Source organism: Mus pahari, chromosome 22 (assembly GCF_900095145.1).
Source record: "Mus pahari chromosome 22, PAHARI_EIJ_v1.1, whole genome shotgun sequence".
NCBI classification, from domain to species: Eukaryota; Metazoa; Chordata; class Mammalia; order Rodentia; family Muridae; genus Mus; species Mus pahari.
Window position 1 is genome coordinate 27,023,406 of NC_034611.1, and position 12,267 is coordinate 27,035,672.

At 36.0% G+C, this 12,267-nt stretch overlaps 1 protein-coding gene across 1 annotated transcript in view; it reads right to left on the reverse strand.

Annotated features, from left to right (window-relative positions):
* Positions 1-12,267, reverse strand: part of Cnbd1 (cyclic nucleotide binding domain containing 1) — a 219,496-nt gene that overhangs the window by 14,209 nt on the left and 193,020 nt on the right. Inside the window, exons 7-8 of the mRNA XM_021221891.1 lie at positions 9,330-9,461; positions 7,701-7,833 (exon numbers count right to left, since the gene is read on the reverse strand). Of these exons, the coding sequence (XP_021077550.1) occupies positions 7,701-7,833; positions 9,330-9,461 (265 nt within the window). The remainder of the gene's footprint in view (positions 1-7,700; positions 7,834-9,329; positions 9,462-12,267) is intronic.

Sequence of the window (12,267 nt, forward strand, 5' to 3'; positions counted from 1 at the left end):
TATATATATATATATATATATATATATATATATATATATATATACTTAATAGTCCATAAGAAAAATCTTACAGTTTATAAATACACTCATCAAAAGAGTAGTCATCCTAGAAATGACATACACACCCACAAGGAAATCAAGGAAATAATAAATAATAACATTAAATAAACAATAGCATTAAATATAGTCTTTTGAAAATCATGAATAAATCTAACTAAGGAAGTAAAGTACATTGAAAACTGAACAACACTGTAAAAATTATATATAGAAACTATCAGAAGATGAAGAGACCTACCATGTTCACTGATTGGCAGGATCAAAATTGTGAAAATGACCATACTACAAAAAGCAATGTAAAGTTTCATCCCCATCAAAATTCCAATAAAATGCTTTACAGGAATTGAATAAATAAAAGAAACAATAAATATAATATGTGCAAATTAAAATGTTGCTTTTATTTCTTCACATGAAGGGATGAGATGGGAGGCATACCAAATATTTATGAATACATGGTTTGGACTGATCTCAGAGCCTTTCTAACTATTCCTCAGCCTAAGCCAGAAAGCTTCTTGCCTCCATCCAATCTAGTCTTCTGGACTCCCCAGCCTCGAAGGCTTTAGCTTCCAACCTCAATCTACTAACCTAGCCCTAGCAGGTTTTTATTTTCGCCTCTGAGACTTAATGGTAAGGAAACTCAATATTTCTATCCCTTTCTGAACTCTGGATGGCTGGTTCAACTCAGTTGTTCTGGCTCAAAGTCCTTTCCATTCAAATTGACTTCTCTTATCTTCTGAAGAATTATTCTACTTGGAAAGACTGCCTCTGAATTCCAGGAACTCAACTGCTCTGAAGTCAACTGCTCTGCTCCAAACTGAGCCCACTGCACTCAACTGAACTGCACCAAACTCAAAAGTAAGTTAGGACTAAGTTTCTATGGCTTATATAATGATACTAGTAGAAATTATTTCCACAGAATATTTTGAATGTATTCAATTTTAAATATTCATCAGACATTTCTCTTACTAGGTACTGATCCAGTAACAGTTTTCTTGCATCATAGCATAAGGAAAAAAACAATTAAAACAATAGAAAAGGAAAGCAATGTGTGCTTCTTAGGAACAAAATGAAAGTAGTTGTTCATGATGGCTCCTGCCTTAAAAATCACAATAGTACAGAGGCTGAGGCAGGAGGATCATGAGTTCCAGACAAGCCTAAGCACACAGAGAACTTTTAAAGAAAAATAAATGGAAAGAGGGAAGGACAGAGAAAGAGGGAAAGAAAGATTCTTCACAAACAATATTGTACCACAGAAAGGACATAAAACACTAAATTATACCTAAGTAATAATGACAAAGAATGTTTATAAGGTAATAAAGATGGTCAGATCCTGAATTGTATTCTTCAATGAGCAATGTTATCATAAGTCCATAAATAAGTACTGCTACATAGTAAAGCTGAAAATAAATACAGCATGTTCCTGTCTGATGTCAACATAAAGAGCAACTTGAATTTTAATACGCAACTGAGGAGAGAATAAAATAAAATCATGGTTCTTTTTTTAAGTTCTAGAACTTATAACATGCAAGATTCATAATAAAAATTTCAAATATCTATGCATCAGCCCTTCTGGAAACTCAGTTTCAGTTTTGGGCTTAGGAAATTTTCAAGATCCTATAAATGATAGATTAGATTTAAAAACCACACAGATAAAGGTGACATGTAGCAAAATGTTTCTAGGAAATATTAGAGAAAAGATCATCCCACCTCCATGTGGAACCCTGTGTTTCCAAAGCCCACATGCTTGCTGTTTGGAGTGTGTTCCTGGGCAGCTGCAGCCCTGCATCTGTCTAGCAGCCATGTGATATGTTTGACATTTAAAATCAAAACAGAAAGGCATATTAGAACATGCCCATGATCTTAGTGTTTGAGAGGCTAAGCAGGGACCCTGAGCTTCAGGATGGCCTGGGCTAAAAGTAACCTTAACTCCAGACAGGACTATGTGACATGTTCTTCCTGTAATAGTGAGGATGATGATGATGATAGGAATGGTAATATAAAACAATGTTTTTGAAATCCCTGCATGCGAAGACTTCTGGTCAATAGGGTTAAGATGTACTAGAAACATGTGATTTGTTATATGCTAAATGCTTGTCGTTAAATTTTTTAAACATTAATCATCATTGCCTTTTGTGCCTATGGTTTACATAAAACAATTGTTAACCATTTGGTTTTTCAGTGTCTCTATTCTTTCAACTGTCATTGATGCTTAATGTGTGTGTGTGTGTGTGTGTGTGTGTGTGTGTGTGTGTGTGTGTCTGTTTCTCTAAGAGTTTTATCTCTTTGTGTCTCTTTGGTTATAAAAATACTTTTCATTCTGGTAAAATGTATTAAAAAAGGCCCCATCATATGAATTGGACATTTGAAATATACATAGTATTTTCATTGAATTTCTTCTTTTCATTATATATTTTCTTTATTTACATTTCAAATGTTATCCCCTTTTCCATTCTCCCCCCTGGAGTTTCCCTATATCATCCCCTTCCACCTGCTTCTATGAGGGTGGTCTAACAACCACCCACCCACTGCTGCCTCCCCAACCTGGCATTCCCCTACAATGAGGCATCTCTCAAGCCCTCATAGGACCAAGGACTTACATATACAGGATGATATCTTCTAGTTCCATCCATTTGCCTAAGAATTTCATGAAGTCACTGTTTTTTTGTTTTATTTTATTTTTCTATAGCTAGGTGAATTCCATTGTGTAAATGTAACATATTTTCTGTATCTATTCCTCTGTTGAAGGATATCTGGGTTCTTTTCATCTTTTGGCTATTATAAATAAGGTAGCTATAAACATGGTGGAGCATGTGTCCTTGTTATACACTGGAGCAGCTATTGGGTACATGCCCAGGAATGGTATAGGTGGGTCCCCAGGTAATACTATGTCCAATTTTCTGAAGAACCTCCAGAATGATTTTCAGAGTGGTTGTGCCAGCTTGCAATCCCACCAAAAATGGAGGAGTGTTCCTCTTTCTCTATATCCTCACCAGCATCAGCTGTTACCTGAGTTTTTGATCTTAGCCATTCTGACTGGTATGAGGTGGAATCTCAGGGTAGTTTTGATTTGCATTTATAATAGCCAGAAGCTGGAAAGAACCCAGATGTCCCTCAACAGAGGAATGGGTTCAGAAAATGTGGTACCTTTACACAATGGAATACTACTCAGCTATTAAAAACAATGAATTTATGAAATTCCTCAGCAAATGGATGTATCTGGAGGATATCATCCTGAGAGAGGTAACCCAATCACAAAAGAAGTCACATGACATGCACTCATTGATAAGTGGAGATTAGCCCAGAAACTTAGAATACCCAAGATATAATTTGTAAAACATATGAAACTCAAGAAGAAGGAAGACCAAAATATGGATACTTCGCCCCTTCTTAGAATTGGGAACTAAACACCCATGGAAGGGGTTACAGAGACAAAGTTTGGAGCTGAGAGGAAAGGATAGACCATCCAGAAACTGTCCCACCCAGGGGTCTATCCCATAATCAGCCACTAAACGCAGACACTATTGCATACACCAGCAAGATTTTCTGAAAGGTCTCTGATATTGCGGCCTCTTGTGAGGCTATGCCAGTGCCTGGCAAACACAGAAGTGGATACTCACAGTCAGCTATTGGATGGAACACAATGCCCCCAATAGAGGAGCTAGAGAAAGTACCCAAGGAGCTTAAGGGGTCTGCAACCCTATAGGTGGAACAACAATATGAACTAACCAGTACCCCCAGAGCTCTTGACTCTAGCTGCATATGTAGCAGAAGATGGTCTAGTCAGCCATCATTGGGAAGAGAGGCCCCTAGGTCTTGCAAACTTCACACGCCCCAGTACAGGGGAACACAAGGGCCAAGAAGTGGGAGTGGGTGTGTAGGGGGGTATAGGGGACCTTGGGGGTAGCATTTGAAATGTAAATGCTGTAAATACCTAATAAAAAATTGAAAAAAAAAAAGAATTGATCAATTTGCATTCTTCTATATGTTCCAGTTGAACCAGCACCATTTGTTGAAAATGCTGTCTTTTTTCCACTGTATGGTTTTAGCTTCTTTGTCAAAGATCAAGTGACCACAGTTGTGTGGGTTAATTTCCGGGTCTTCAGGGACAATGATTCCACCAGATGTTCCATGCTCATGGATTGACAGGATTAAGATAGTCAAAATGGCCATCCTGCCAAAACCAATCTATAAATTCAATGCAATACCCATCAAAATTCCAACTAAATTCTTCATAGAGTTCGAAAGAGCAATTCTCAAATTCATTTGGAATATTAAAAAATCAAGGACAGCAAAAACTATTCTCAACAATAAAAGAGCATCTGGGAGATTCACTGGATTTCAATGCATAGGAAAAGCCCCTTGCTTGTGTGTGTTTTTTTTTTTTTTTTTTTTTTTTTTTTTGACTGAGTCTTCTTTTGGCAGCAGCAGAGAAGAACCTCGGAGACTTGTACTATGCAAGCACTCCACAGCTGAGTTATACCCAAGCCCTTAAGTCAGGTTGTTTTATCATCTATTTTCAGCCGGGTCTGCCAAATACACCTGTCACTTTTCCAATCTAGGTCACTGCTATCTTGTATTTTCCAAATACAGACAAACAAACAAATACCCACTTTCATTTTTATTTTACTGTATGTCAGAAAGCAGTCAACTAATATTTGCCACAGTTGGTAATATAGTATGACCTATTAAACATCATTTTAATGGATGATATTTGTAACACACCACATCAGTTTTAAATTACACTCCATATGTTTTTTTTAATTACTAAATCTTTGAAATTAAAATACAAGCTCTGTAGTAATGAATACTTTGTAGTTACTTAAATATTTGATTTTAAGTGATTTGAAATACATTGCTTTTTATTGACATAAACCAACTAGCATAACATTTCACACTTAGTCATTGTTCAGCAAACATATTAATTAACCAACGTCAAATGATAATATTCTGACAAATCCTTATGAAAGTTTAGTTGCCTTTGATAAAATTGTTAACCAGCTCACAGCTTTTGATTTTTAGGCAGAGACGAAGACTCCCTTAAGGTTTTAAAGCAAGGAAACAAAGAAACAAACAAACAAAACAGTTTGTTTTTCAGTGTTAGAAAGCATCAGGAATAGTACAAAACTAGATTTCAGCAGAAAGCAGCAATTAAGTAAATCCAACAGTGGAAAAGTCTGCTGAAAGCAGAGCAGCTATGGAGGAAATCCCATTGCTGTGGCTTAGTTTCCTCACTTGTGGTACAAATGCTGAGCCTCAGAACTGCTTGCTCCTCACCAGTTAAAAAAGCTGCTAGCCAGTCCCCTTTAAATGCTGTTGAGGATCTCAGTCCATCACTGGGAACCAAATCTTCATGAAGGATTCCAAGGAAGAGCTCTAAATTTCTCATCCCTTGGCAAGCAAGATGAAGATGTTAGGAAGTCTCTCAACAGTGTAACCTGCAGAGTTCATATGCATGTGGTCCCCAATGTGATATTTAGAGCAGGATGCATAGGAAAAGAGAGTTTTAACATGTTAGGAGGTTTTGATTAATTTTATTTATGAGGGATCATTTGATTTATCATCTTATAAAGCAGAAAGTTATATAATGAGATTTAAATATAATGAATGAAAGAAAGTATGTTATTCAATACATTCTACAAGTTCTTTTACTACTGGTGATTTCATGGTAAAAATGGACTTTCAGACACGTTTTACCTAATGTCTTTAACATCATGAAACTGCCTACTTTACTTACAACCATCTCAAATCCATTTTGGGTTTCATTTACCTTTATTGTGTTTAAAACTTGTGGATTTTCAGAATTCTTAATAGGCAATGCATTACAATGACAGAACTCTCTACTAATTCCTTCTAATGAGAGAAATTTGTAACAAAAAAGTCAAACAAAATCATTTTTATGTAGAAAATTTGGGAACAGAGAGCATGTTTGGGGTCTTAAAATTCAATCAGCAAAACTAATTCATTGAAAATATTGTACTAAGAGCTAAAAGAACCTACATGAACTGACCAGCATGGAGTTTAATTATTTTGCTTACAGAGTAATAAATCATAGTTTTTGCAAAAACACTGCCACCATAACAGCCATTCATCAACAATTTTTAAAAAGTTTGCCAATCCTAGGTAATTTTTTTTCTACTGAAAAAGAAAGGGAAATGAGTCGATTCCAGAAAAGAGTGAAGCCTAGTGGGAAAATTGACCATAAGCTACAAGCCATCCAGAGACTGTCCCACCTGGGGATTCATCCCATATACACTCACAAAAACCAGACACTATTGCTGATGACAAGAAGTGCATGCTGACAGGAGTCTGATATAGCTGTCTCCTGAGAGGCTCTGCCAGAGCCTAACAATCACTGGACCAAGATTGCTGATTACCTGCTGTACACATTTAAATGTCCAGAATCAAACTAGTACATGATAAAATGATACTAAATGTATATTAAGCTTGATCTATAAGATGCTGATGCCAAGATCCTGACTGTATTTCAGAGGTTTAAACTGCAGTTGTTCTCTAGGTCAAGTGCCAAACCAGATACATACAGCTTGGCTAGTAAAATAAGCTAGTTATTAGACACACTTTGAAAAAGAGTGAACCCAGGAAAAAACTTCCAGTAATGCAAGAAAGCATGGTTATTAGGTTCTTTCATGTATGAGGCCAAAATGTAGGAAGCTGTGAATATCTAGAAAAGAACATAGTCAGAAACTGCCAATGACAAGTTCTAAAGTCAATTAATTCAATATAATAACAGAGTTTTATTTTTACTTATTCAGTACAACAAGGTATCTAACACAGAAGATAGTATAACAAATGTTATTACCTTTCAGATATTGAAGTATATGAAACATGAACTAACCAGCACCCCCCAGAGCTCATGTCTCTAGCTGCATATGTAGCAGAAGATGGCCTAGTCAGCCATCATTGGGAAGAGAGGCCCCTGTTCTTGCAAATTTTATATGCCCCATAGAGGGGAATGCCAGGGCCAAGAAAGGGGAGTTGGTGGTTAGGTGAGAGGGGGCGTAGGGTATAGGGAACTTTGGGGATAGCATTTAAAATGTAAATGAAGTAAATACCTAATAAAAATTAGAAAAAAAATTAAAAAAAAAAAAAGAACAACTAGCCAAGTGAGTAAGAAGATAGCAACTACATGGACTTTCTGCCCTTATCCTTTGCAGGTTGGCCCTTATTGTAATTCTCAATGTGTAGCCACATGAGTGTTTAGAGTTGAAGATGTGGAGAGCTGTAGAATGCGGGCTTGGACTGAAGTTGCTCTTGAAACAAAACATGTTTATATTTTTAAATATAAAGAGAGCCGGGCGTGGTGGTGCATGCCTTTAATCCCAGCACTCGGGAGGCAAAGGCAGGTGGATTTCTGAGTTTGAGGCCAGCCTGGTCTACAAAGTGAGTTCCAGGACAGCCAGGGCTATACAGAGAAACCCTGTCTCAAAACAAACAAACAAATAAACAAATAAATATAAAGAGAAGCTTTAAAATATCCAAATCATACTTTATAATTCTCTAAGTAAAATAATGCATATATAAAGATATACTACTTATATTCTTTAATTTATCAAAACTATAAAGAATTGAAAATAGAATTGTGGACTTTTACATGAGAAGCAAGTCTAATATTGAATTAAACTCACCATGACCTGGAGGAAAAGTTTTGAATTTACTAATTGAAACTAGCTCCCATATGGATAAAGTAGGCCAGGTTTCATAAAAAGGACACTTGCGGATTAATTTCAACTTTTTTGCATTTTCATGTTTTACTTTTTCCTGTAAAAAGAATGCCCTTGTCAGATTTCAAAATATGATAATTAAAAATTAACAAAAACTACCCAAAAATAATGTCAGAAAAAGAAAAGTAACAGCTGTATGGCTACTTCACAGTATAAGTTTGAATAACATTTGGTTATCACTATGACCGATAGCTATATTATAATTCTAATATTCAGATTTGTTTGTCAAAATACTCAAGCTGTTCTATAATGCTTTAAATTCCTATAAATATTAACTTACTTTAAAGATATTATGAACAAGGCTCAAATGGTGTGTGTGTGCATGTGCATGTGTGTGCATATGTGTGTAGCTGTATAATTGATTTTAACGAGGGAAAATAACAAAACAAGAAAAAATATTTTAAGCAAAACATTCTGAAATTCAAACATACTAATATCCGGTATTTGGGGAAATGTTGAAATCTGAGATAGTCACAAGTTTGTAAGGTCACCACATCAAAAGAAATGTCTTACTCTTTGAGATCGTAATCAATAAGAGAAATGTTCTTCATCTTTCAGCATGAGTACTGGACCTTCAAGTATCATGCAGGACCTAGACCTACGTTAGAATCTGTCAAGAAGAATAAAGGAACCTCCCAACCTCATTGTTTAGATAAGTTTCTTCTACCCTCTAAAAGAAGTGTGGGGGCCAGGGCAGGAAGAGTTTTGGTTTAGACTAGAAAAATACAAATTTACATAAAATATCATAAGCAGCCGTATTTGTTGCTCAGAATAAGTTTAAATGTCTTTTCATCCAGTACTGAATTTGAAAGTTTGTGCAATTCTGAATTAGCATGTCAACCATTCTGTCTTTGTTTGTTTCTCTGTTGTGATACATTAAATAATCCAAAGCAACTTGAGGATGAGAGCAGTTATTTCAGCCCCCACAATACAGTGCATCATCTAGAAAAGCCAGGATAGATGCTTGAGGCAAGAACCCGGAGGCAGAAACAGAACATAAAACCTTGGGCAAATGCTGTCTGCTGGGGGTTAATTCTCTACTTGGATCAGCTACCTTTCTTATATTGCACAGGTGTACCAGGGTCTTCCTACTTTAATTTGAAATCAAGAAAATGCCCCAGAGATATTCCCATAAGTCCATCTGATGGAGGCAGTTTCTCAACTAAAATCCCTCTTCCAGTGCTACTGTGTCAAGTTGACAGAAAGCAACTAGTCACATATTCTAAAGGAAGATTGGTACAGATCGTTGAGCTCTTGAAAGCAGTAACTCTGTGACCATCCAATCATTTGTGTCCCCATCAAACAGAAATGCTGGTGACACACAAACTACTTATTGCCTGAAAGAGTGAATGAGTGAATTTAAAAATCATTTAAAAAGTGGAATAGTGCTCATAATGTATGCCCACAGAGACCCTGATTTTCCTAACAAGTACTGAAAGAAGCAGACAAAGTGCCATTTAGCCAATAAACTACAAGTCATAGTCTCTACAATCAAGTTAAACTTCAAAAGCATAATAGATGTGCAAAGCATACCAATTCTAACTTCTCATACTCCTTTGCAGGTATTTTCAGGATTTCACAGTCATAATCTGTCACAACTGAACGGTCACTTTCATTCATTTCATGTCCACCTTTCAGTGATCCAAAGACACCCCACTTTTTCACCTGTGAAGAGGACCGAGAAACAAGTGACTTCAGCATTACTCATTGACTTCTACTCACACGGACACCAGTGAGAATTGTGTGAACAGTCTAGGTGAGTCAGCAAGAGTTTTGGAGTCCTAGTTCCACTACCATGGAAGAAGGAACCCCCTTATCTTTGCCTGGACCATTCATGCATCTCCAAATGTGCCCTTTCCTCCACATAACATCTTTTATTCCTCAGCAATATAAAGAAAATACCACGAGAAAAGACCTTGCTTTCTTTTATTTATTCATTCCTTTAAGTGCCAGGGAAATATTTGGCATAGAGGTAGAATTGAACAATTATTTGATGGAAGAAGGGGTGCAAATAGTCAGTATACTTCTCCTTTATTAATAGCCATGTATGCTGGTGATAACAAATAAGATGAATATAGTGTTATGCCATGGATAAATCGTTCATATGTGTGTATGTGTGTAGAGTTATCTAACTTAATATGTGACAGATAAATATTAAACAGGGGATGTTTTACCAGAATATTAAAATCATTATGGTAAAAATTCATATCCTCATCGAGTATTTATGTTATGCTTTCCTAGGAAAAATGATAGAAAATATGAATGAAAAGTGACAATCTTCTATTGAAGATACGGTTTGGTGAAGAATAGTCACAATTCTATTTAAAATACAGGGAAAGACAGATTCTTTTTGTTTTTGATGAAATAAATAATTGAGCATGACATACTAACCCTACAGAAAGAGAATATTTAAATCAGAGAATCCCTGCAGGGGCCAAAGTGGTCCACAGTGCTATTTAGCTGGGATGAGGTCATGGAGCTTGTTAGAATGTAGAACAGAATGTAAGATTCATTACCATGCAAGGTGAGACACCTGAATTGATCCAAAAAGTCTAGGAATTCTGATAAACATTGGACTTGTAAAATGCAGACAAGAAAAGCTATATCCACTAATCCATTAAATACACAGAAACTTTCCTTTTATCTGTGAGTCCTGGAAGAATTTCCAGAAAATAAAATATCTAGCCCTTAGACGTGGATATGTGCAGAGTTTTCATATTGAACAAGACTCACAGCGGACTGGTTAATGAAAATCCTAGTAACAATTAAGGAATGTACAATATTTAAACCCATGTATAATTTTAGGAGGAAAGGAATTTCCAGCAGAAGCAAGTAGTCTTAAAGTAACTAATTAACATGATAATACATATACATGAATGAACACGAAAGAAGGAAAATCAGCATTATTTTTAAAAGAAGTTATTCATATTGAATTATTTAAACATAAAATGAAAACATTAAATAAAAATAGCAAAAGTATTTTAAAGGAAAAATAAAATAAAAATCTTTAAATAAAATTTACTGAATGTATACATTATTTATAGAAAAGTAATTTAAGTTAAACTTATATGCAATATGCAATTAGTATTTAACATGTATAAATGTGGAAGGAATAGAAATAAGGGTGTAGAACAGATTGGAATATGGACAGGCAATACCAAGTACATGGAAACTCCAGGAGAAGTTAAAAGGGACATAAGGACATGGTCAGAGAGTGACAATGATTGCAAAGTTAAGACTTTCAAATAAAGGAACACATAAAGAACAAGCTGGGTCCGTGTTCAATACTCATACGGTGAAGTAAGCAATGAACCTGTTCTTCTTGTTGCTCCTTTACCAATAATTTCAAGCAGACATGTTATGCCTTATGTTCCTTGGCATTTCTAGTTGTCATCAGTCAATTATTCCAAATTACATCACAATCCATTATGCAAGAAGGTATCCATGCCTCCTCAAAAATCATGAAGGACTTTTCCTTGATTAATTAGCAAATGACATTGAAAACCTTAGTATTAATTGTGAAATTGTAAGGCTTTTGGTGCTTTTTGCATTTGTAATAATTTCATCAAATTGATTTTACTTTTTTCATTTTTATAGTATTTCTACTTTGTTCTGTAAATATGACTATCATTAAAAAGTTAAGGTGGAATAACTCTCAATCTGGAATTTTTATTTATATAAAATTGTAATGAAGAAATAGAGATAAACCAATGCAATTCTGGTTCTATACAGTATGTTGAACAAATTTTTAAAAGATGAATTTCAGACAGAAAAATACACTACCTAAGGAGAAATAATGCAACAAAACTGAATGCTATATATGTAAAATATAAATGATACTATTGTGTACTAAAAATTAAATGAATAAGAATGTCTCAAACATTTTTAAAATTCCTTCTGATGGTCAAGGGTACCAGAATCTGTATACTTCAATTCAACAAAAACCCAATTGATTATTCTCCACTATTGTTTTTCATTCAGGTTTTCAAAAGAAAAAAATGTTGTCGATCTTTGCTCCAGTGCGGGGCCGAGGGGGGGGGGGGTCAGCCTGCAGAAGCAACACAGCTTCTGGGAAAGATCCCATTTCTGACTCCAGTCATCGGGCACCTTTCCCGCACGAGGAGGGGTATCATCCCGGGAGGGGTCTCAAGGCCTGAATCAATAGGAGAGCCATTTTTGCTCTGGTGCACTGCCAGGGAGAGGGCAGCCTAAAGTAGTGACACAGCTGCTGGGTCAGACTCCATTTCTGGCTCCAGTCATCAGGCACCTTTTCTGCCAGAGGAGAGCTGGTAAGAGAGCCATCTTTGCTCCAGTTCCCTAGGTTCCAGTCTGCACTGGTGAGAGTGTGGACCACAGAAGCTACACAGCTTTGGGACAGACAGAAGCAACCTAACTTCTGGGACAGATCCTGTTTCAGGCTCCAGAAATTTGGGCACCTTCCTCGCCAGAGGAAAGGTGGCCACCTGTGAGG